Source organism: Glandiceps talaboti, chromosome 9, assembly GCF_964340395.1.
Source record: "Glandiceps talaboti chromosome 9, keGlaTala1.1, whole genome shotgun sequence".
Classification (NCBI taxonomy): Eukaryota; Metazoa; Hemichordata; class Enteropneusta; family Spengelidae; genus Glandiceps; species Glandiceps talaboti.
The window spans coordinates 10,259,007-10,286,627 of NC_135557.1; the positions used below are offsets into that span (position 1 = coordinate 10,259,007).

Sequence of the window (27,621 nt, forward strand, 5' to 3'; positions counted from 1 at the left end):
CCGTCATTTACAACGGTTTTAGCTTTACATGTGAAAACCAAATTAAAAACATTAATTACATAATTTCACTGTGCTGATATTTAACCATTTTTTCAATGTAATTTACAATTTATCCGAAAATTGATGGTTTTGAAATTATATTCAGATCAAGACATGTTCACCTCTATTCTGGTAGTTCCAGTGTTTTCTACATGTGTGTATTTGTCTCTCTGTCTATCAGTTACAGTGACCTGTGTGTGTTGCATGGACAGTTTTATATATGCTGCTAATTTTAATTATACCGAAGAATCAAGCAGCAAATGTAGTAATAATCGAAACGGTAGAAAGTTTTAATGTCTTCGAAATTCGTGATAGGTACACAGACATACATACATACATACATACATACATACACATACATACATACATACATACATACATACATACATACATACATACATACATACATACAGAAAGACGGACGGACGGACGGACGGACGGACGGACGGACGGACGGACGGACAGACAGACAGACAGACAGACAGACAGACAGACAGACAGACAGACAGACAGACAGACAGACAGACAGACAGACAGACAGACAGACAGACAGACAGACAGACAGACAGACAGACAGACAGATATTATATAACCCAGAGGTTAATGACCTACTCAAAGTACCCGCGATTTTTATTTCTCGATTTTTCACATAATGGACGCGGTTTTTTGACACGGTTTCTTTCTACCACTACAATTCTAAATGGTCTTACAAATATAACATTAAGGCACGGTTTTACATTTGTATGTGAAAAAGAGTTTTTATAACATAATTTGCATATTTTCTTTTACGTCTCCTTGAAATTCCAACGTTTTAAATTAAATTTGCATAATTGCAAGAATGTTGATGATATCCAGCCGTTACACAAATAACCTTCAGTGAAATGATAAATTACCCTGTGCGCCAAACAAAAATATTATTAAAATTAATATTTTCATTAATATCACTGTACGGATTATAGTCGACATTTCTTGTCGTCGCCAGCAAATGTTACATTCTAATTCTAAAAGTATAAATTAAGCTTACTGTGCATCAAATCAACATATTTCTATTTTGACGTCTGTGGACGAGCATTCACTAGACAACCCGCAGACTACCTTACCCACCAGAATGAAGATCGCCGTTTTGATAGTTTTTGCCGTTATTGGCATAATCAGTGCTGCTGTGATAACACAAAAAGAGGTAAGTGCCAATATTTGTGTTATAGCTTACAAAAAGTGTGAGTGTGACGTTAAAAAACATCAAAAATCTGTAGCTACTCGGTTTTTTAAAGGTTATAATTAAAATAATGTAAAAGGCTGCTTGTACGAGAATATCGTGAAATAGTCGTGAATCCCGACACATCACATTTTAAAGTACACTTCTTTTGACCGTATATATTTTTATGTATAAGTTTTAACACCAGAGTAGATTTTACATATTCTTGCAATTAACAATCATATTCGTACATTCAACAAGCCTTTAAACCTGTACTAGCTGTAACTGGAATGTATTTTCATTTAAAAAAGTAACCAAAAATGTGTCCAATCACGAACAATTGGCCAATTAATTATCAAAAGACATTGCATATGTTAGTTAGTGGCCGGTGTCTGTAGATGTTGAAGTGACTATGAATTTAAATCTGGAGTGAAAGCTCGATTTTGAATCTGTCGCCATGTCAAACCTTCAATAGTAACTGTAAGTATCATTTGAAAATCAGACAACCTCAATCAAGTCACTAAAATTCGTTAAAAATACAAGTAGTGCATACTAATCACTACGTATCTTATAAATTCATCAGTAGTGCAGCAAGACGTTGAAATCGTGATTGCCGTTGAAAGCACTGAATTTTGGGTACGGACCCCAAAATAATGATTTGATTTATTGCACCATATCATGTATGCAGCTACAAAAAATACGTTCACCCACAGGTGATTCAATACTACATGTATTTAGAGTGTGAGATTATGCGAGTAAGTTGTTTTCTCTGACAAAACACAAAAATGTCCAAGTTGCTGCTCGTCTAACTTTTTAAAGTATATAACCATGCCATTCAGCTTATCTTGTGTCGAGAACGGGTGAACAGTATATAACATAAACAACTTTGGTATTGTGTCTATGATAGCATTCATTTCCTTTCCTATATTATTTCGTGCCGTAAACTTTCAATTTTTATTTTAGAGATCTTTACGATTGAAAAAAAGAAGAGGTCCCAAAATATCCTGGGAATTATATTGTCAAAAAGATATAGATGGATCACTGAATATTGCAATTTTGGTGGCATTGCGCACACACGTCAGGAAGGAGACTCTTTCTGACTATTACAAACAACAACGTATCAATAGCGTTTAATTTTTTCGTTTCTAGAAAAGAGGTGCTAGCTCTGACCTTTGTCAGCAACTATTTGGTGAGGAATATACGTACAAATGTGAAGGCGTATCGATGTGTTTGAAATGCCCAGATATGAATCTGGATGATCCCGCATGTGAAGTCTGTGACGGAACAGCCCAATGTTCTAATGGGGATGACGAAGTCGGATGTTAACGAAATGTCACTGTAAGTGAGATCGCTCCGTTATCGTTATTCCGAGTTTAAGTTAAGAGGAATAAGCCACACCCCCCCCCCCCACACATACACACACACAAATGTGCAAATCATTGGTGTAAATTTGACAGCGCCATACATACGTCAGTCACATTTCTGGACAAACACACGGCCTCTCCGCTATGCTACTTTAACAGCAAATCGTCACAATATAATAGCCATCATGTTATAGCTCAGTTTTAATTGAAGATTGCAATCACACACTTCATCTTCAAATTCATTCTTTAATGTTTTTCATTCTCAATTCTGATTTCTACACAGACAACAAATGACGTTATATGGATGATAAGAAATAGATGACGTCATAGGGACAATAAAAATACTAGTCCACGGTTATTTATAACTCACGTTATAGTAATGTGTGTCAGGTGGTGATTGTAGTGTATCAATAACATCTATTATTAGAATTAAAGGGAATTATGAGAACAATAACAGTTCAGATTGTTGGCTGTTCGTGGTACAGAGAGAGAGAGAGAGAGAGAGAGAGAGAGAGAGAGAGAGAGAGAGAGAGAGAGAGAGAGAGAGAGAGAGAGAGAGAGAGAGAGAGACAGCAGACAGACAGACAGACAGACAGACAGACAGACGGATAGCTATACTTTTGTATTCATGATACCAAAAACCTGCTGGCACATTATATAATTTAATACTTGATTTGGTCGTTATGGCTTCTATAACCCTTACCAGTGTATTCAAACCGTATTGTATCATTGTTGTTATACTGATAAGTCTATTCATCGGATGGATCAAGCTTTCGATGTCATAAGACTGAATATGCGTGTACTAGTAGAGACCGTGCAACTATCTTTCAACGGCAATGAGAAATGATAAAATACACAAACGTATAATACAGATCTAGCCGCTGATGAATCGAATCGGAATTAGGGTCAGTGTTTTTGAAAAGAAAAAGCCCGCAAATTCGAGTAAATCTACAACTCCAAGGACAACACCCTGATACCATAGACAAGTTTCAGTTTTTCTTTGTGCAATGACTGCAGCTCAGTAGGACCATCGTGTTCTGGTTTACTTTTATCCCAATCTGATGTGGTGAAAGCGGCTAAATGCTTTATTTACCGCTATTTCCATCGTTTTGTGTCGTTTGTTTTTGTTCCTTCCCGGCGGCGATCACTCGGAACAAACACACGCGACACAAAACGATGGAAATAGAGGTAAATAAAGCATTTAGCCGCTTTCACCACATCAGATTTTAATCAGATTGCTTTTATCCGTAATCATGTATACGTGTCTTTTTTCTGCTTTCTTCAGTCGTACTTTTCTTTTCTTTTCTTTTTTTTTTTACTTTCGTCCACCCTACTTTCCCTTTTTCTCCTCATAAATAAAACCACGTAGCAGAATGCCAAACTTGCCTCTTGTGTAGCGTCGCTACGGGACACTGGACTGTTGTCGGATTATGAACAGCGCCACCATGCTATATACACAGCGATGGCATATCGGTACCGTGAGACAATGTATGAGATGGTTCGGACGTTCACTGTAGATCTCCACAAACTCGTTAAAAGAAATTTTTAACTGGGGTTTGTATTTAATAAGAGACAAACCAAGTTGTGTAGATGTCGCGCAGTATTCATGCATGAATTCTTAATTTTGAATTCACCCGACATAATATTTGACTATAGATTTATATCACTTAGTATTTCATCTTCCATCTACGCTAAATCTCGTCGAAGCCTACTCAGCAACTGGACGAGGGCGCTACCGCCTAATACATCTACATTCTACGATCTATATAATAGTCAAGTAAAATGTGAGCAATTTATTTTGTTTCAATGGCATCCTTGAATTAATACTGTATTATTGGAAGTTCTATGACGTGATCAGCTTATCTCAGTCCTTTAATGGCCTTGGGAAAAAGCTAAATCGATACGAGTCACTGTTTGAACTTAGTCTTGTGCAACGTTGACAATGTTGGTTTCTAGGTTGTTTTTTTAATTTTTGGTTGAATGTACTTTATTTCCGTTGTCATCTGTGTAACTTTTAACTAAATTGTAACGTCCGATTTTTCGTATTCACGTATATCGCCACATTGCAATGCAAATTAAAATTAAAAGAATTCAAAACTTTCGAAGAGTATTAATAGGTGATATACGGTGATAGGCTTGTCGGCCTCGCCAGGAAAAAAGACCCGGATGTCATTATGAGTTTGAACTAAAAACACGACATTCTTACATTAATTAGTCTAGAGTAGTATTTACGAGATCAATCAAGGTTTTATTTAATTTAGAAAGAAGGAACTTAATGTTCTGATGGACGTTAGTCAGAGATAATTGATCAATAAATTAGGTGATTACGAGACATCATTTGTGACGTTTTACTGTCAATTTACTCTTACATGTTCTTCATTTGTCTCGTAAATACAGGTGTTACTTTAAACTGTAAACTGTACTGCACTAACAACTGGACAGTTTTGTATCAGATGTTTTGTTATTTACAATAACTCACTCGTAATAGTGTATACCGTCAGTATCGCATCACCTGTGTACAAGTATATTTTGTTGTTACTTTGTTCAAGGACCTCATCAAACCCTTTGTCTGTTCAAATCAAAGGAATAATGAAGGGTCACCGCGTACAGTGTATTTTAGACGAGGTCAAACAGTTATCAAAGTCTTACAAATATCTTGGTTTATTCCATGACACAATAAACTCTCATTAATAACACTTCGTACTACAGCTGTCCAAAGGAATAGGCCTTTCCAAAATTTGCCATGGTGGCGCTCTACTCACTTTCCAGTCTGTGTGTACGTAAACATGGTGTAGGTTACTCAGTAACTTACAGAGCACTGCTGCTTTACTCGATGTCTGAACAATACGAACAAAACATCCCTGATTTACACTTCTACAGAATACCAAGGGACAACAGTTACACGACAATGTTGTTTGAACGGTTAATTATGCAAATATTTTGTGCAAGTACCATCATATAGACAGTGATTCTCCACTGTCTGTGGGTACCATTCATGAATTGGCGACTAGCTTACAACTTGTGATCGTACTTGTAACATACCCATTTGTCACGGTAGCACAGCCTGGAGTACTGACTTTGATTATGGCTCAAGTTAGTCACGTGATCAACAGGTGGGTTGTGAGGCATAAAGCATATTTAACCTTGGTTGGAATAATTCCGAAATAATAGCGTACACATCACACTGAAATCGAGCTGTAAGATTTATCAATACATGCGCATTAGACCGAGATATGAATCTTTGGACGATTACTGGACAGTGTTTTGTTGGTACATGACCTTCACCTAAAACCATGGGAGTGTGACATGGCCACGTATTAGTGTTAGAGATGTTGTTGTCCTATGTTAAATATCATACGAATCCTGCTACTACAAATGCAGCAATTTACACGCTATGTTAGTGGTCTATTGTAGGGAAAACGGTAGTATATGTGGCCTGCAGATAAGGAAAACAATATAAGAAATACTACACGTCCCTATGGAAGTGTATATAACCTCCTTCCGTTCATAAACCAAACAAGGTAAGTATCTATTTCGTGCGGCGTTACTCAAAGTTAGCGGTAACTTTGAATAGTGTTCACATCAACCATGACCTGGCCCCAGCCGGTCAGACGAGGGAACTCGGTGACGTCAAGATCATATCCCCGCGAACTTGTTTTACAACCGACTTTTATGGCCTGCGTCCGACCCTAGTCCGACTGACTCATCACGTTTCCAGGAACAAACAAACAAGATACCTGTCGGTGTTTGTTTTAAATATCTAAACAGTTACCTGCCACTTCCCGAAGGAAGTATCCATGGCGAGGAAGGAGGTTGTTCTTTCAGTCAGAAAATTGTTAATTACGGATTAAAAGTCGATCATGTTTCCAAACTTCCGGTTATATATTACTTTCTATTCCAGTCACTCACTGAAACAATGTACGTGTTCGTTTATATTCAACTGACTTATCGCGCGCTGTATTTGACATAGAAGACACAGAAATGACAAATATTCCTTTGAAACCCACACTGTAAACATGCATGTGACATGGGAGGATGATGGGTCTCGTCATGGTTGGAGAAAAACTGACTTGAGCAAATATAAAGAACAAGACAAGTCTGAAATTTCAAAAATGCAATATATAGCGACTGTAATATCAAGTAGTATGTATGTATGTATGTATGTATGTATGTATGTATGTATGTCTCTGTCTGTATATATGTGTGTCTGTATGTCTGTCTGTCTGTCTGTCTGTCTGTCTGTCTGTCTGTCTGTCTGTATGTATGTATGTATGTATGTATGTATGTATGTATGTATGTATGCATGCATGCGTGCGTGCGTGTGTGTGTGCGTGCGTGCGTGTGTGTGTGTTGGTAGGTAGGCAGGTATATTGGTAGGTATGTAGGTAGGTGTGTGTAACATCACAGTTGTTGATGAAATAATAATATTCACAATAATAGGCTATGAAGTATGATTATTTTGTTGAAGTGTCATTAAGTTACTCTGTTCTTGAGTTTTCTGAATTTTCAGAATAACCTTGACCCTGGAATGTATGCCGATATATATGGTTATTGTAGTGACATTGGTATTTGTAGCAGCATCACAAACTGTGAGTACCCGTCATACTCTAATTATACTATGTGTTAGTGTAGAACTCATCATACCATGTTACTGTACAACTGTAAATAAACGTCATGTGATGTGATGTGAGAGTTACATATTCCGTTCTAACGCCATAGTCATTAGTGTCAAAATCACACTGAAATCATTAGAAAATTGATTATTGTGTTTTAACGTATGCATTAAACCGAAATCAAAATAACACAAAATAATCTCAGCAAAAAATATAACACACATATTCATTTGTACAAAATGCTGTCATAGCGACCTACTTTCCTAAAGCACGTAGAGTGCTATTTCTGTATTCTTTTTCAAATTTAATGCAATGTAACATTGTTGTCACCCCTTGGTTTACAGATGTTTTCCCTGGGGGAGGGGTGTACGTATACTGCCGCATATCCCCGTCTGACAATTCGGGAAGTACCCCATCCCCATTCACGGTTTTCATTTATACAACTGATTTGATTTAATTTACATGTAATACCTTTGAACTTGAATGATTGCTATTGTCAAAGATTTCATCAAAAGAATCATGGATGCCGTCTCGTCTTCAAGCCAGGGTCGTCTTCGGACACTACGGAAAACAGACATTTAAAAATGTCCTGCCGTGTCCACTAGGTTGACGGTAGTCTAGTTCCTATACGACGCAATACGGTTACTACGATCATCTCCACTCACTCTGGGACTGCCTGTCAATTTGTGATGATGGCTTACTACTAACAGGCGTCATTTACCCTTCGCTCAAGGGGGTGGTGTAGCACAGATTTCTGAGCTAGAATACCGACTTTCCCTATACGTGAGTGGATACAATCGTAGTATCGTAATGCGTCGTACATGAGCTCGGCTGGTTGACGGATAATTTATGTGATTATTTTCATTTGACAAGACGGTGTTCTTCTACGACCTACTTCTTTTTAATTGATCGGCAGGTGTCTAGTCGCCACGTACTCTATTCATTATTACTGAAAGCAACGTTTGGGAGATACGGGCACTTGAAACTCGAAGGCGATTTCAAAAACCCTCGAGATGCCAAACTATTTTATCACTGCATTCCTCACATCGCCAACGATTACAACAAAATACAGATGTATAAAATATATAGCTCATATAAAGTCTAGACTAAGACAGACTGATATGGTGTCTAACAAAATATTATACAAAGAGCGTGTCTGATTAAAAGAGATATTGATAGACTATAACCGTTGTGTTAACCCAGAAATAGCATGTACTTTCACCAACCCTTCCTAATTTCTGAACGAGCAAAGATCACAACAAAATAAACACCTTTATAAATGCGATTACAAAATCAATGTTGGCATGATCCCGGTTCATAGTCACCCACTGGGTGGATTATTACTACAACAACAAAAATACTCAATTTAGATGACTTGCAAAATATAATCTCTCTGATGTCCAAGGCAAATTTCTTCAGAATCCTTGAATACCATAATGTGTTGAAGAGTACGTCGTGCGTAAAATCATAATTATAGAACTTCCGCTGGGATGATCTCCATGAAGCTGGTAGCTGTTCGTTGTCAAGACCATCTCACCGAAGGTCCTAATCTCTGCTACAACAAATTGGCAAGAATAAAGCTTAGTACAACGCTATTACGGATGGTCCCACAAAAGCGAAGGGGTGTATTATAAAGCTAGCCAGGTATGCAAAGCCAAGCCAGGTGTAATCAAGTTGAACCACCGATGAAAAGGAAGTCCTAAATCTTTGCATCGATGCTTCCATTATAATACTAGCTTAGCTGCTACATTCGTTTACTCAATGTTAGCACCAACACAACAGACATACTTACATTTGTAAATATGATTAACAGTTTTTGCCTAAACCCAAGGTCAGTCAATTTTCAACACCTTTGTTTATTTGAAAATCATGACATTATTGATCATTCCACATTGGCGACGTTAATTTCCCAACATACAATTTTTATTTTGAATGCAAATTGAAATATTTCATATTATGAATAGTCCTGTTATTAAAAATAATATTTCATACCAAATATGTCCCAGTGGTAATAATAAATGAAAGTGGATATTTGTGTTTGACTGCCTCGATATTTTAAAAAACTCATAAAAAAGGGCGACTCGTTTGTCAACAACTTGTCACAGAGCTGTGCCGTGGGTTGATTTGTTTTAGTTTAATATTTCACGGAGTTTATTACCGAATTGTTAAAGTTCAACTAGGAAGACCCCCCATGTCAGTATAAACTTGAACGAACCGTTCGATCAGCACTCGGAGCTCGTTGTCGAGTATTTATAGCGAGCAGAAGTCGTTAATTAAATTTTGGACAACAAATACCTTATTAATTCTCGAAAACGTCACTAAGAACCTATCGTTTCAATTTTATAGGTTTGTGTTATTGTTCGATTAACGCACATTTTAGTTTGGTTTGCCACGGTTTTAAAAAAAATCAACACTGCTATCAGTAACGGCTTTTTTTCTTGACGTGGTTATCGAAGCCGAAAGCTCTGGTATGCATCGTCTGTATGCATTATAATAACATTTCTAGAACTTGACCGTTTATCGGATGTCTATTTTTAGTACATGATGGGCACACCTATGTATGTAGGTGTGTGGGATATTTGTATCTTTGGTGTGGAATGTCTCGGTTATTTGTTTTAAATGATTCTCAAATATGATTCATAAAGAGTACTCAATAAATACCAACCTAGGGGGCTTCGATCACTTAACGTTCTTTGGACCCACAAGCAGTATATGAAAACCGTTGCTCTCTGCTAGGACTTCAATATTCGGACCACCACAATAATGATGTATCTCAAAACGACATTTACCGCGGCACTTTTTCTGCTTACTGCGACCATTATTACAGGTAAGTGTTTCAGCATTTCTTAAGAGGCGATGGTAATATATGTCGAATTCCTAAAATGTGGATAGTCGGACTGAACTTACATGTAACATATAGCGGTCGCTGCATGGCTCTAAAATTGACACACACACGCCTCGCCGCTTATCTACCGATACTCGTCCAACAAACTTCATTCACAAACAGTTTAAGTACATATTTTTAGCGTGCCTCCCAACTCGTCAACTATATCACGGAGAATTTCCATTGAAACATACAAAAGAATTATATTTACATCAAAACTCAGTACCTTTGAATGAAACATGTGGCAGAGTTGAGTGTTCAAGTGTTTTAAAATATATATGTACATACACAGAGGTGGACTAAATTTAATTCGGTGATGACGTCATCCGAAGCATTATGAGTGAGATTGGAGTAATGATAAGAACGAGAAATGGACAAGTTGTCTACTTCTGGTTAAATACTGGTATATTTCATTATGAAGATTGATGTTAAGGCGAAAGCCGTCACGTCCTGTCTGTAGAAGTAAACTTGAGCAGTTGTCAGTTTGTTCCCGTTTGATTTATCGAGACTAAAGAGCGCGAAACTTACTCGCAGCACGCGAGGTAATGTAAAGTTTAACAGGTGCTGAACTGTGGGGTGTTTTTATCCTTGAGTAGCCTGATTTTACGACAATTTTACGTTGGTGCTAACGACCCAAACTTGTACAATGTATATAACGTGGCTTTTTACTTTGTAACAGTTTACATACTCTTGTTGAAAACACTAAAAAGTATGCAAGAAAAGTCGTAAACTTTACGACAGGGGGGTATCAAAGCCCTCGTTAATCGTTTCGACAAATATACCTTTGTTACCTGCTGGTCCGCTTAACAGATACCGTTGCGCCGCTGAGCCACGGAGAAGGGTATACGGTGTAATTTAAAACCGTCCGGGGGAGACTTGTCAGAATACCGGAAGAGACGTGGATTGCGACGAGTCAGTGGTTCGTAACGTCACCGTATAAATGTATAACAAGACAAGCCTTTCAATTTCATACGCAGACGGTCTAATCTTTCAAACTATGTCGATCAGGACAATGGCATTCCACGTCCATCACCACTAGTGATAAATATTAGCGTCAAATATGTGGCATATTTCCTTAAGAAGTTTGTTTTAGTTCTTGTAACGAATTTCATGTGTCTTTTGTTCGATAAACAGTGTATTCACATTTGTAAACATGGAGACTCAATAGCATTTTAATTTACAAATAAGAAATTTGATTTGTATACTTTGATACGTTTGAACTTTAGCATGCTTTAGTGACTCTCTCGGCAGAAATAAGACAGAAAGGAATTTAAAAATTGATCGAGTTTAAGATATGATGCTAAGTTGATCACGTGACAGCTCCTTCAGCTAAAGCGCAGATGTAATATAGCATTTCACTTAAAGTCTGGGTTTACACATAGACATGTTTGGGTGAAAATACACTACTAGTCAGTAAAATGTAAAAAAAATATATATCCTCTAAACTTTGGGACAAACTACCTACGCACACACACACACACACACGCGCGCGCGCGCGCACGTACGTACATGCAAATACATACATACATACACTCACATACATACATACATACATACATACATACATACATACACACACACACATACATACATACATACATACATACATACATACATACATAAATATACACATACACAGACAGACAGACAGACAGACTGATAGACATACATACATACATACATACATACATACATACATACATACATACATACATACATACATACATACATACATACATACATACAGACATGCATACATACATACACACACACACATACACACACACACATACATACATACATACATACATACATACATACATACATACATACATACATACATACATACATACATATGCTCCAAGTCATACTACTCATCACCAAAGCTACTTGACCTTATGTCAAATTTGGATTCCTACCACATGCTCCATGACAGACCACATGCTGCATGACAGACCACAGTCACTGTCTGGAGCCAATCTACAAAACTGAAAAGATGCAACCACTATAAAGTTTAAGTTGTGACTAAAAATCCAGATAAATAGTTGTTCGTTTGACCGAACAAGAACAACTATTTTTGTTAAAATTGAACAGTGACTTTTTGAACTGCTAACTTATGCGATTACATGATAACGAAGTCCATACTTTGAAACGACCCACTCCCTTATCAACATTTACAAGTACCGGTTTGCGTTTGGACGCACAGATTGCATTTTATTTACATATCAAGGTCCCCCCCCCCCCGACTTCCCCAGATACTACTAAAACCAGACAGATGATAAAAATAGAGTCACGACAGACTTAGCTGATATACAGCACATTGTATTGTTGGTTATATAGGCAGTTTTTTTACATGTATGTTTTGCTGTAGGCGTATAAAGCTTGTTTTAATGACATGTCGACGTATTGGTAGCTCAGCCACTTCAATCTGGCTTGAAATTGTCCTTCGCCAGATAATATACGTACTAGCCTAGCCTTAATCCTGGGTTAACACTAGCCAGTATGTCAAGCCATGTCACAGGGAGCACAAGAACTGTGTTACAAAAAAAATAAAAAAGTAAACAAATAAATAAAGTATCCATGAGTAGTTGAAATACACTAACACGTGGATAACTACCCAAACATACACATAATATATATATATATATATATATATATATATATATATATATATATATATATATATATGCATGCATACATACATACATACATACATACATACATACATACATACATACATACATACATACATACATACATACATAGTTATTCAATTAGTTATATTTTATCCACATGCATGCATATTTTGTTCGTTTGTTTGTGTTTTATTTATTTGTTTATTTGATCGTTTGATTGTAACACGGTTTCTTGACTCCCTGTGGTAAGATAGCCAAGTCTCGAGAAGGCCGTAAAATGGTGTGGTCTTGGGCTACTCGTAACTTTAGTAGCTACCACGTCGTAGTTACAAAGTAATGAATTATTCACCGTACGGACTTCCTACATTGGGAACAAATTGCTTGTCATTCTGATCAAATTGAAATAAGTCTATTTATTGCTGGACGTCCACGAATAAATGCTCATTACCAGTACGTATGGCAAAGGAAAAACACTAAGTGTAGATATGAATAATTCATCAGTAGTTTACAGGGCGATAATTTTTATGAAATTTTTTTTAGCTGACCGCAGATTTTGGAAAATTAGATATTTTGGTATTAGACATTTTCCATCAAAATCGTAGACGACAGTTTTACCACAAATTAGCAGACGATAGATACAATTTATTTATATATTTGGCAGATGAAAGACAGGCACGAAATCTGGTGATGATACACATTGAAACTATTTCAGATTTTCACACTAATATACACATATAGGGAATTTTAGCACTTTTTGACGTCATAATTTTCCACTCAGTGGAATGCTTCATCATAAGTTAATGAGAAATAAATTGGTCCTGCAATTTATGTTTACGGCAATCGTGTTTTTGTGTTTCTATTATAAACCAGTCGCAATCTCAGGTGTTTACTGTTTATGAGATACGTCATTAGACTCTGGCATATCGTCTCATTATTGTCATTTTGAGCTAATTTGGGACGTATTCAAGTTGCGAATTCTAGGTATTTACTTCAGTCGGCTATTCTTGGCAGTTCCTCTTACGTCATGGAAGGGTGTCGTCCAATGTTAATTAATTTGACGTCACAGGGTGTCGTTCCAAACTGTACTAAAAGTAATTAACACTGGAATTTGGCATAGAAGTGTCTTTTTTCCCTTTCTGTTGTAACATATAAACGGAACTAGGTTCCTAGGCGACACGGTTCAATGATTTTTATGGGTCTTTTCTCAATTAATATGCATTAATCAACGTAAACCATTATCTGGTCATATTTTATGACATAGCCAGTAGGCAACATGTCCTTATTTGGCTCACAAACATGGCCTAATCCGATAATATTGGTACTGCCTTGTATCACGTCACTTTTCATTGATCAATTAATTTTCAGCGACTACTGACTTCACGAAATCGTGTTTCATGTGTGTTTAGTTAGTATTGCTTCTTCATCCGGAACTACAGAGTACCGCAGTAATTAACTCCTGATGTTGCAGGATTTACGTTGTCGTCAATCTTTCGTCTGCTCTAAGTCTCCCGCCATTTTTTGTAGTCGTTCTATCGTCTGCCGCTGCCATTTTCAGGTACAAAAGTACAAGAGATACACATATTTCCAGTGACGCTTTCGCCCTGTTATTTTTAGATTATAGGTGACACGATTGTTAGTTTGGAATATCAGTTATTTCACGAGAATGACATAATCAAAAAACCCTCGCCACCCACACTATTTCCATGCCCTTTGACCTCGCCTAGCGGCCATGTTGGTAGACCACAATCAGATTAGGCCACAACTTTATTTACATTTCTCATGAGTCGTATTACTGTACTGTGCACGTGTTTGTTCCTGGATAGCAAAGCTCTTCGTCTCATACAAATCCGTGTGTATTCTACGAATTGTTAGCATTATTGTATACAATTGTAACTTCCTTAAAAGTATATATTTTTTGTTTTCACTGCTGGTTACAAATCAGAGGAGGGATTGTGTCTTTGTAAATGTAATGAGTTGTGTCAACATGGAAGTCAATGGCCCATCCAGTCGCAAAGTTGACAAATTAAATGATCGGAGTCCAGAATTAAGGTGTTATTGGATTCTTAGATATGTTTGGTGAATAACCAGTTCATTCTAGCCTAGCTATAGACTGTAGGCTTGGCTGATTTCGGCTGATACCTGTCTCAGATCATAGACGAATCAACTTGGCTAAAGTTGTACCCTGGGAGTTGAAACACTGTTCGATCCAGACTCTGGTAGAAATGCCATCATTCACTGTCAATAATGTTTTGTTGTAGGCTAATACCGATGTAGAACATTCTGGTACCAAACACGTGTACAACACTTAAATCGATCTGTATACATATTTTGTGATGGCTCATCTCTACTTTATTTGTCTATGGGGGGGGTGTAGGGTGTCATTTTCCGTGATTGATGAATCATCACCACTCATTTCCCCATGATCCCTCCACCCCCTTTGAAACAGCATTCCATTGGAATGTTTTATTTGTGAGACCTTTGTGATAAACAGCTACAAAATTTATAGTACAAATCGTAAAAATAAGGTATGCAATGGGTCACTGTACGTCATCATGTGCATATACCAGTATGTCTGGTTATATATTACCTGTGTATTGACATAGTCACGTGATTGATAACACTTCACCTTTTGTATTGACATAGCGACTAATAATAACGCTAGTACACACTTCGTACCTGATGTTGGAATGTCAATGTCCTGTTATAAAAATGTATCATAAGAGAACAATGCTAATGGCATTTTAATGTTACTAATAACACTATATCTTGAGGAAGACTTTGCTGTCGAACAGAACGCACTCAAAATCGACTTGAACCATCAGGCTTGGCTAAGCTTACCCTGCAGGGTTGAGTATGTCAATTCGCTACACTCGTAGTCTAGTTCCTATACTAGAGTATCCGATTTACACCTCCCCTCACAGTATAGTCAAACTGGTTACACTACTAGAACTCCTGAGATGCATCAGATGCAATTTAAAATTCATTCACAGCCACCCACACAGTCATTAACATCATGCCTTTGTTAACTAATTACAAAATTCTAACAGTCCCTTATGAAGTTAGTGTTTTGAGGACAGTTATGTAATGTCCAAATATGGTATATTTGTCAGCTCAGGCCTTACAAACTGTTACGTCACTATAACAGTTTGGAGTTCTATGATTGGATGAACAACTTTTTTGTGACGATTGAGGTGGCTTTGACCAGATGTGGTTTTCTTAGAAACAACGTTGAAATCCAGACTAGTCACTTCGCTACACCCGTGGAGACTTGATTGGCTATCCGGATTGACAATGCTTTTTTGATCAATATACGTAGTCGAACATGCTAGTTAGCCAAGTCACTGGAAATTGAATAGAGAACGAGTGTAGTGGAGTCACACATTCAGCCAGTCAATACAGGCGAGGTCGAGATCAATAGTCAATGCATGATGAAAAAAATAAATTCTTATAGTTTGGGTTGGGGGTCGGGATGGGGTTTGTACCATTTTAATTCACATCCGTTGCCTTACTACAAATATTTCTAAGAAATGTCGCCAAATGAAATGGAAGGATTTTCGCTATAATAGTAAATGCGTGATACTGAAGTATACAATACTACTACATACTGATTTCAAAAGTGATTGTGGTCTCTGAAACAATTATCAATTTTGGTCAATTAAGTTAGCGGGGGGGGGGGTGAAGATAACGTAGCGTAACATCGGAATACGGTCGTCAAGTACTAGAATAGGGGTGAGGGGTGGGGGTGAGGGGTGCGTTTCTGAATTTAATGGACTATAGATCTCACTCCTAAGCCTTTACATGGACACAACGCAATAAGTTGAAAACACGTCAATGTAGGTGTCGTAATAACACAAGTTTCTAGACATCAAAAAAACTCTCCATCGACATCGTCGCAAACCACGGCCTGTTTTACGTGCCGCCCCACTGTGGCGGAAGAAATAACAGCTCTGGTTTGCGAGAATGCTCCATTTATTATAGATCTAGGAATTTGTGTCGATGTTACTTAGCAAAGTTTGCACCTGGGTCCTGATTTTGATTGGTTGTCTTAGCAAAGTTTACACCTGGGTCCTGATTTTCATTGGTTGTCTTATAACAGAATGGTTTGCCATATCTCATCACCTCTTATAGAAATACTGTGTACTAGTATTTCTTTGCGTTTGTCTTTAGAATGTCGATGCGTTCTGTCATAAAAAAAATGTCATTTTAGAGTTGAACAATCTCCTTGGGATGTCATACCACAAACAATCGTGACTCGTCATGTGTTTCAGAATGCAGTAGATTATCATAATTCAATATTGACGTGTATAGCCAATGATATGTGAAAGTGATAGAATAATTTTTATAGGAACACGAAATGCTTGTCATATAGTAAACATTAGGAACAAATGGTAAATACTAGGAATGCGGCTTCAATGTTGTTGTTCCGAGAGTGTAGTAGGAAGAAAGTGATAAGCCTCAGAACAATAGAATCGAAAGCAAAAGCAAAAGACAATACACGTAGGAATAATAGAAGTAGGGGGTTGTATTCTCTACGTCAGATTTTCAATCAGATTGGAATAAACACCGACAAGTAACATCTGTGGAATGAATGACATTGACAATGCACGAGGCAAGTTGAACAAAAATATGCAATATATACTCTGGTCGCTCTACGTACGTCACGACTCGGAGTGACAAAAGGACCCTTGATCCTAGTATTGGCCTTGACAGAACGAAGAAAAATATTGGGGAATAACATAGTCACAACTGTATGTATGTATGTATGTATGTATGTATGTATGTATGTATGTATGTATACTATGTATGTATGTCACATATACAGATCATCCCATCGTAGTCTAGGAATCCGTGTCATACATTCACGACTGCAGACCAATTTTAGTCTAATTCCATCATCGTTCATATATCTTGGAAGATAATTGATGGAAATGGCATTCATTTTAACATGGCTTTGTTTAAGTAGCTCTGTATACCGTGACGATTCCACGATGTGACACGCTTTGATTCACGACTTATACACCGGGGACTCATACAACTTGTTACAAAAACTCAATATATATACCCCGTAATTTATTGTAAATCGCATGGCACGTTACTGAATGCAATCATTTCCAACATCGAAGTCGTTTTAGAGATGAATGTAGATGCGTAGTCACTTGGGGAGTGAAAAAACTCAAAGAATTTGCAATATATATCAAACATAAACTGAAAACGTTCAATCTTAATTATTTAGAAATAGGCTATATTATCAGTTTCCTGTAGAGGTATAATTTCATTATTTTATTACACCCCCCCCCCCACACACACACACACAACATACCTTGTGGTACTAAGTCGGTCAGTCACCTGAAGCTGCCAGTAGGCGAGGGGGGGGGGGGTCAAGGTTCACTATGATAAAGGTAGCAATTATAATTTTACGTCTGTCTCGACGTGGTGATTAGAGATTGTCGAGAAAGCTATATATGTACTTAAAACAAATCATTAAGAAACGAATATTCGATACCAAGATAGTCAAATTGAAAAAAAATGATCATCGAGGCTTGTGAATGCGTCATCCGTTTATAGTCGTGTGGGAGGCACTGATAAGTGGGGGGGGGGGGTATCACGAAGCAATAGTATAATATATATGGGGGCGTTTGACTGTTACATATATACGGGTCTTTGTTAGTCCCCGCGGACGAAGTCCGGAACGGGGACTTATAGATTGGGTTCCGTCTGTCCGTCCGTGCGTCCGTGTGTCCGTCCGTCCGTCCGTCCGCAGCTGTTTCTTGGAGATGCCTGGACCGATTTTTTTCAAACTTGGTACAGGGGCAACATACTATGGCATACATATGCACGTCAATTTGTTTTATGATACGATCCAATATGGCCGCCTAGCAACCATTTTGTTTGCGAATTTTCCCTGTCTAAAGCCATAACTCAGACATGCTTTAACAGATCGCATTCAAAGTTGGTATTGGGACAGTGTTCTACGACATACATGTGCAAATTCATTGTTGTCATGATACGATCCAATATGGCCGCCTAGCAGCCATTTTGTTTGTGAATTTTCATGTCCAAAGCCATAACTCAGACATGCTTGAACAGATCTCATTCAAAGTTGGTATTAGGACAGTGTTCTATGACATGCACGTGCATATCAATTTTCATTGTGATACGATCCAATATGGCTGCCTGGTAGCCATTTTGTTTGTGAATTTTCATGTCCAAAGCCATAACTCAGACATGCTTAAACAGATCTCATTCAAAGTTGGTATTAGGACAGTGTTCTATGACATACATGTGCATATCCATTTTCGTTGTGATACGATCCAATATGGCTGCCTGGCAGCCATTTTGTTTGCGAATTTTCATGTCCAAAGCCATAACTCGGACATGCTTGAACAGATCTCATTTAAAGTTGGTATTAGGACAGTGTTCTATGACATACATGTGCATATCCATTTTCGTCGTGATACGATCCAATGTTTTTGTTTGTGAATTTTCCATGTTCAAAGCCATAACTCAGACTCCATTTTCATCATGATATGATCCCCCATACCCAACCAATCCTTTATTGTTGGAGGCATATTCCATGTCCAACAAGCACACACAACATATCTAAGTCTGTTTGTTTTAGGTTCACAAATGTTGTTGCGTGATGATAATTCCTTAAAACCCAATTATAGCGGGGACTATGTCATTATCAATGACTTGTTTTATGGTGGACTGGGTGGACTATTGTATGCATATTAGTAGTATCTCCATCTTCGAATATAAACGTGTATCAGAAAAAAAATGCCAAATTTGCCTTCACACCGAGTGATCCAGATGCCAAAATCACAATCTAGAACAGTCCTGCTGTTTTTCTATTGATGACAACACTGTCATGTGACATGGGGGTAGACGAGTGTACTCCTACTCACACCCGGGTATTATACCAAACGTGATTCATAGTTCCTACGTGTTGTTTTGTTATCAAAGTTCTCTCTCGGGATTGTTTTCTGCAATCAGGACAATAGGATGATTTTCAAGGAAGGCTGCTCGCTAATTAATTAATTAATTTGATACAAACTGTACATCGCTTCTTTGAGCACATTGCAGGAAACTGTAGGTATAGAAAAAAAAAGCAATTATTGTTATTATTTATACAATATGTCATACTTTATGTTTTGATATATTAATTTAAAGTAGAGAAAATGGAATATTTTTTACTTGTGACATCATGGAATATATACTCGCCGGAGTTATCATGTAAACATCATTATGTCGTAAAAACCACAGGCCCCTTTACGGCAAGAGTAAAACGCGCGCCCGTAATGTAATACCATAGCTTGCGAGAATAGTACAGGTGAATGAAAGCGGTAGTAGATCTAAATTTAAACGTGACATATTACAAGAAAAGAAAACTGCGTGATTTTCGATACAGATATGGCAAAGCGTTTACTCAATATCGTCACTATCTGATCCAACAGGTCGCTGACCTAAATACAAAGTTGAACTGAGACGCCTACACCTGTACTTCTGGAAAGTGTTGAATTATGATTTTGATAAACGTCTGAAGGTGGTGTGATCTGTTTATTAAACTTTAATAGTCGTTACCATTTGCAAGCTTAAAGTGGTTAACTTTTCTCCGTGTAGTCTTGTGACCAAATTCTGTTGTAAACGTACAGTCGAAAGACCTTTGGTCCTAGACTACCTAGCCCAGAGACGTGGCTATCTGACACGAAATTGTTCACAAGAACACCATCGTCGTAAACTAAACCACATACCGCTTTACGGCACCATCCAAAACGTGGTCGACAGAGGTTCATATTTTGTTGCGTCAGCAAAAATACTAGTACATGTATGTGCTCTGGCTTGCAAGAATACAGAACACAGATAACGTTTCTCGCTACTTCAACAGCGATCCCGAAGGGAAAACGCACTAATGATTAAAACCTCCAATCGCTTAACCGTGTCTATCGCTCTCTAGTCTCGATGCCAACATGGATTCTAACTAAACCACTTTGTGAGTGGGTGTGTAAATGGTAACGATACTGTATAGGAACTAGACTATGTGAGTGGGGGTGTAAATGGTAACGATACTGTATAGGAACTAGACTATGTGAGTGGGGGTGTAAATGGTAACGATACTGTATAGGAACTAGACTATGTGAGTGGAGGTGTAAATGGTAACGATACTGTATAGGAACTAGACTATGTGAGTGGGGGTGTAAATGGTAACGATACTGTATAGGAACTAGACTATGTGAGTGGGGGTGTAAATGGTAACGATACTGTATAGGAACTAGACTATGTGAGTTGGGGTGTAAATGGTAACGATACTGTATAGGAACTAGACTATGTGAGTGGAGGTGTAAATGGTAACGATACTGTATAGGAACTAGACTATGTGAGTGGGGGTGTAAATGGTAACGATACTGTATAGGAACTATACTGTGAGTGGGGGTGTAAATGGTAACGATACTGTATAGGAACTAGACTATGTGAGTGGGGGTGTAAATGGTAACGATACTGTATAGGAACTAGACTATGTGAGTGGGGGTGTAAATGGTAACGATACTGTATAGGAACTAGACTATGTGAGTGGGGGTGTAAATGGTAACGATACTGTATAGGAACTAGACTATGTGAGTGGGGGTGTAAATGGTAACGATACTGTATAGGAACTAGAATATATGGCTCTCTCGCTCACAGTTGCAATTGCACACCATAACTTAAACATGCATTTAGTTACAACTAATTCCAAATGTATCAGTCACTTCCATCCACGGGTTAAACACATTGTTCTATACTAACATAAAAAAGAAAATATTTTGACCAAATACAGCACGTATAAGTCGTAATGATTCGAAACGATAAAACCTGCCAAGTTGTGTAAAAACGAGCATTTCTGTAATCAGTAGAGATACTTTAATTCACTGTAAAATGAGGTTTATTATGTCGTAGACACTGGTTTTTCTCGACTGTAATTGAAATAAAGAGCAATTATTTAAATGGTTATCGTGGCATCCTCACTATTCGTCTAGTCTTGGTGTGACATTTACTTCGTTATCAACGCACACACATACAAAAACAAAGTTGACGTCTTCAAGATTTGTATCAGACGATGCATGCGGGACATTACAAATGAACTGTCTTCAATAAAGGCAAGGCAAAATGGGAATGACCAATATGCACAGTAAGATATATAACCAGGAGACTCGGTTTGGTGTTACTGTAACAAAATGCTTCGTTAGTGTACATCAAGAACCACGAGATAGTAACACCATGACAAATCTCTTGGCTAAAAAATATACACATCTAAAGAAGCTATGAATACAACAATAGACAAACGAAAAAGTGTAAGTTGATTTCAGGTCGAAAGTAAGGTTATTGCGTTTTTTTCTCGTTCTGGGTACTGTATAAACTAATCTGGTATTAGTTCCTTTCTAAGAGACTGGTTATAAAAGACAAAATAACAAAACATGCAGTTCACCTTCAAGAACATTTTCTGCCCGCGATAACATTATCTGACATGTCTTCAAGTCTGTATAGCTAACGTATGATTTGAGTAACGAAATTTAGCTAATGCTATGTGATACCTGGCTATATGGATACTCAAGTTGTAAATATAATTCAGGGTTCTAGCTAAGACTTAAATGTTACACATGGAGATTCACACAGTAGGTAGATGAATAGTTCAGTTTATTCAACGAGATAAGGGCCACCGCCCATCATTCTACAAAGGAAAAATGAAGAAGATAATTGAAGAGCACGTGACATTGTAGAAATATTATGATATGAAATATCACGAGATATCCTGTATTATACACTTACTGTCTGGCTAGGAGGGCATTAGTGGATGTCTATTACCCAGAAGGCTGTTATGCATGATATGCAGTAACTATTTCCCTGAGAGCCGAGGGAAATAGTTGCTATATATGAATAACAAAACGCGGGGTAAATATGACGTCCACGAGTGCCAGAATAAAGCCAGGCCGTCAGTATTTCACAACACATCACATTCACAGAGCATATTCTTTCCACATCTAAAGCAAATCCCCGATAGGAGTCTCAGTTTCCATCAATAGTGCCCTAGGGTTATAGAATACTACTAGTGCACCGCTCTATGCAAATTTAGGTCACTGTGGGTCACTAATCCATACCACGGGACACAAGCTACGCCAATCATTGAAGGCTGTATGAAAACGATGTAATAAAACGAGATATCCTATAACATGTTATGACATGTTATATTCCATAATGCAGGGATTACGTAATTTCGAGTAATGTATCAGTTTTGTTCGATTGCATGTCAAATGAAGCTGTGAATATGTCACTTCTGCTTTTACATATGCATTTTTCCTAACTCTCGCGAGACTATGCGTGATTATGACAAGCTTAACACTGAATGAGCAACAATGTTTCAACTCAGCTTTCCTCGGCAGTCGCACACAATATAACATGTAAAGTCATGAAATGACGCCAAAATCCAAAGTTCAGGGAAAATGGCTTTTATTTTATAGCCCACTTTACCCGCCACTGGCATGTTTTCGAGGCTATAAATTCGTTGAAATGGTACACAGATAGATGTTTGAACAAGGGCAAATCTAGTGACATATCTGTGAATCATCTCATCTTAGAATTACTCACAACTAAGTAAGAGTAGAAACACCAGCTTTCTTGAGATACATAACTAGATATCGGTATTTAACAACAACTGAGTGAGAGTGGAGAAGCCATATAACTGTTATCGGAGTTTACTCTGAGCTTGGACATCACTTGATCCGACAAAAGACATTGAGCTTATCGCCATCTACAATCCAACGATATCGATGTTTTTTTAGTGAGATTAAAAAATCAAACCACATAAAACTTTCCAATAATACGATAGATAAAATGTCGGCAACGAACGTAAAAACCAAATTAATGGACGCGATTTATCATTCCCTCCATTAATGCATCGGATTCACGTAGGTTTCATCATTTAAACATTAGTACTACGATAACCACTTCGACTACTCTCGGGTCATCTCTACCATCACACGTTGCCATGGAGACAACATCATCCTTGAACTGAAACGAGGCGTGGAAAGTCTAGAGCTGGGCAGCAGATCTGTGCGCGTACAGGAGTGGTAATTAATCTTTGAGGCCATCTCCAAATAGTTATATGCCTGTAAAAACAGACGTGACACCACGGTATTAGTATATTGTTGATCCATGCCTAGATTACCGAGTGTATTGAGCCATGGAGTTCAGTCAGTGTGGACTTTCGGGTGTTAGGCTGAGGTCACATACACGGTTCCTTTTACAGGTAGTCACCAGGAACAATTGAGTCAGCAACAAAACTCTTTCACTGTATCGAACGTGGTTTTGATGTTGGCTCTCTCGCAGTGTCTTGCCTTCGTTGCATTGTCAGCGTTTTTTGTTCAAATAGCTTTACATGTGAGTTTACGGATATTGGTCAAATACTACCTCACTAGACTAACTTCACATTGTGACTTCCGAAGGCATTTCGTTAGCCCTGCCGTCGTCAGCAACGTTTGGGTTTATTCCCTTATATTTTTGTTTTGTTCAGCCAAGCAAAATACCAGTGACCCGGGGTTTTGCCACTGCGAGTCGAAAGAGGTGTAATGACAAAATATGCGGGTCAGGAGTAGTTTCCGGCTGAAGGAGGAGAAATATTGGAGAATAATATAATCATACCCGACCCCCCCCCCCAAAAAAAAAGCAAAAAAAAAAGCAAAAAGCAAAAAAAAGCAGCAAAATTTAAGAAAAAATGGAGATTTGGGCAGTTTTGACTCATATGTCGAGACCCACAGAATCAATTACGAGGACGCGATTTGTCATGATGTAGAACAACCAGGGTATAAAATCAGTATTTTTTTGCGTGAGGTATAAATCAGTTTATGTCTGTCGTGCTAACTGGCCGGGATCAGAAGGAATACTAAAATGTAGAATAGAGAAAGGTTTAATTGGGTAAGGGATCAATGTAAACGTCGTTTGTGTAATCCTAGGTTACTGAGTGATAAGCATCACCCAGCTATCACTACACCGACACTTTGGTTGAATCTCGTTTTAGTAACCAAGTCTCGCGTACGACGTTGATTAGATCATTATCGATATCTGATGTGATTTTGACGAGAATTGACAAAACGACATGTATAAAGTCACTGTCACAAATTTTAATTCCGATGCAGCTCACCTTTGTGCACCCTATAAATTGTGTAGAATCACTCAGTTAAAGCTATTTAATGAGAACACACATCGCCGTAAAAAACAAGAGTGTATATGTATAGGCACAGGAACGAACCTCAACAGACGTAGCCCAGAGTTAGTATAAATTTTACAAGATGTAGACTTGATGTGTCTATTTATCTCCCTGTCTCTGTTTGTTAGTTAGTTTGTTTGTTTGTTTCGAGGTCAATTGCTTACTGTGTGGCTTTGCTGTACTTTTTTTCACTCTACGTTTAGTAGGTTAACATTTGCGTGAGTGATGACGTCATAGGTCTAAAGATAAATTTTATTTCCGACATTTGCCTGTCATTCTAAGATGTTACATTATAACCATTCTAATGTAATTGAAGACATTTGCATTATATAACACTTAAAGTAACTTATATTATTATTATTATTACTATTGTCATGGAGACATAATAACCTTTATATCAACGTCCCAGCGCACCGCAAAACAACAATAAATGCAACAACACGTACTTCAAGAACATTAACGGTACTTCTGCATATACGTGTATATATATACATGTAAAACAACGTCCGTGATGTCAAGCGGGTGATCTCGCATCAATGAGATGTCATAAAAAATTATTGATCTGTGAAAGGATTGGGTAGTATCTTAGTATAATTATAGCAATGTCTTTTTATAGTCTAGCCTGGAAATAATACTTGTTGGTGGTGACGAATATCACTTCGTCGAAAAAAAATAATAACTGTAGACCACTGTCCTCTTTACGGCAAGGCTACCTCAAACACACCCTCTGTAGTTTTTGTCACCGGATCAGGGGAAAACTGTACACCATGCTAAATGGTCATGGCTGCAAGCAATACTAAGACATCGTTTGCAAAAACAACCCAATAGCATTAAGTCAAACGGCGAGTTGTCATGTGAAACTAAAAAAAAGAGACGAAAAGTATGGATGTTTTAGAAAAGTTTGATAAAAAAACCGGAGTGCGTTTGTTAATTCGACGAGTGATAGTTTTAGCATGGCGTTATAAAGTAATACTATGAGCTCAATGTAATTATATTAGCTCGCAAACAATAATGATACATAAGTGAAATTGAAACTAATCAATAATTTTACAACGCGAATTTAAACACTAAACGATTCACAGCGACACAAGAGTTAGTCAATAACAAACTTACAATGCTAAGAATTGAGATGATGTCAACGGATATCACAATCGAAAGTCACATGTGACGAGGCGTGGTCTCAACACGATCGGTTCTAGATAGGTAGTCTTGGAAGGACAAACACAATTTAAAAACAAAATCCGAATGGTAGTTAAGATCGCTGTTATAGCGTCAGTAGTCTGGAACCAGACTATAACTTCAGTCGTCAGCCCTCGTTCAAGGTACTAAGTAGGGTATATTATAAAATTAAAAAAGGAAAATAATGCCATTGTCGAAAAAAGGTGAACGCGTTATACTTTGGCCGTTTTACGACGATGTAAAAATTGCAGAAAAAAATCAGCTTCAGACAACAGAGTAATCACCACACGAACAGAAACTTGATTTCTGGCCAAAACAAATGTCAAAACTCATTGTTCGGTTGTACAGGTTTAATACTTCTCAGAAGTCGTGGGTGTCAGAGATAGGACTGTCCATGGACAAACGGAGGTCAAAGGTCATTCATATAAGTGTAGTCTCGAGCTCCTTTGGGCTGTGCCCGTCCTATGAGTACCACCAAAAACTTGTTTTCTAGCCAACAGAAATTCCAGACTTCATAGTGACGTGCTACAGGTGTTGGTTTTCCCAACTTTTAAATTATACACAATCAAATGAAAAATATTTGGATAATCGCTTTGAAGAAGCTTAATATTTTATATTTGTGTAGGCATTGACTCACCCATGCTAGTCTTAGATAGAGTTGATTTCAGTTCGTGAACTTTCACAATAGTTGTTTGCAGCCCCATTCAAAGTTTCGACTTTAATGTGTCCTAAGCGTCTTTGTCTAAAATGTTTCCAATTAAATCTGTAACTGCGATTTAGTGACCCATTGACCACGGAATTCCATTCACTCCCTCTGTTTGTAGTTATGTTCTGTCAATTTTAATTGTCCTACGATCCTTTATGTAAAGTCACGAGGCATGTCGGTGGGCGGGTAAACACTTGTAAGCCGTTTGTACGAGACGGTATGTTGTTTGTTTTTGACCTGGCGTACGGTTCATAACGGTCATTAGTTATATCATACCTGTCCACCAACTGACCGTGTCACCCATTGCAAGGCATAGCTGTGTCAACATTGTAGTTCTTCTCATGTTATAGATACAGTCCCTGAAAAAAATAAGCAATCACAGACGTTGCGAATAAAATTTCTTTCACATGGCATGCATGGTGGAGGTTATTAGTCCTGCTTGCAGACGGATTAAGTCGTTTTCTAGATTCTGATATTGTCTGTTTTCTTTCTACAAGCAGGACTTCGCGTATTCCTGTTTGTAGACGGAGTACGGGACTCGATTCTGACAATGGAGAAAGGAGAGGTACATTGTCAAAAATCGAGTTTCGACTCACTCCGTCCAGCTGCAAAGCAGGACTAGATGAGTTGAAGATGAAGGTACTCAGCACAATATACTACTCCTGACTCGACGGTAGTAATATGTACTTGTCACTTTATCGGCATTACTACAATGCAACGTACGGCAGAAATGCTTCTCATAACATCTGTTTTCGTTGATACGAGTAATA

At 37.8% G+C, this 27,621-nt stretch overlaps 1 protein-coding gene and 1 long non-coding RNA gene across 2 annotated transcripts in view; both read left to right on the forward strand.

The window, feature by feature from the left end:
- Positions 1-1,134: 1,134 nt before the first annotated feature.
- On the forward strand, positions 1,135-2,560 carry LOC144439780 (uncharacterized). Its single transcript, XR_013481148.1, has 2 exons — positions 1,135-1,219; positions 2,384-2,560. It is a non-coding gene; the product is annotated as an uncharacterized LOC144439780 (long non-coding RNA).
- A 7,352-nt stretch (positions 2,561-9,912) lies between these two features.
- LOC144439781 (neural cell adhesion molecule 1-like) overlaps positions 9,913-27,621 on the forward strand; it is a 65,175-nt gene continuing 47,466 nt past the window's right edge. The window contains exon 1 of the mRNA XM_078129013.1: positions 9,913-10,038. Coding sequence (XP_077985139.1) covers positions 9,975-10,038 — 64 coding nt within the window. The 5' untranslated portion in view covers positions 9,913-9,974. The remainder of the gene's footprint in view (positions 10,039-27,621) is intronic.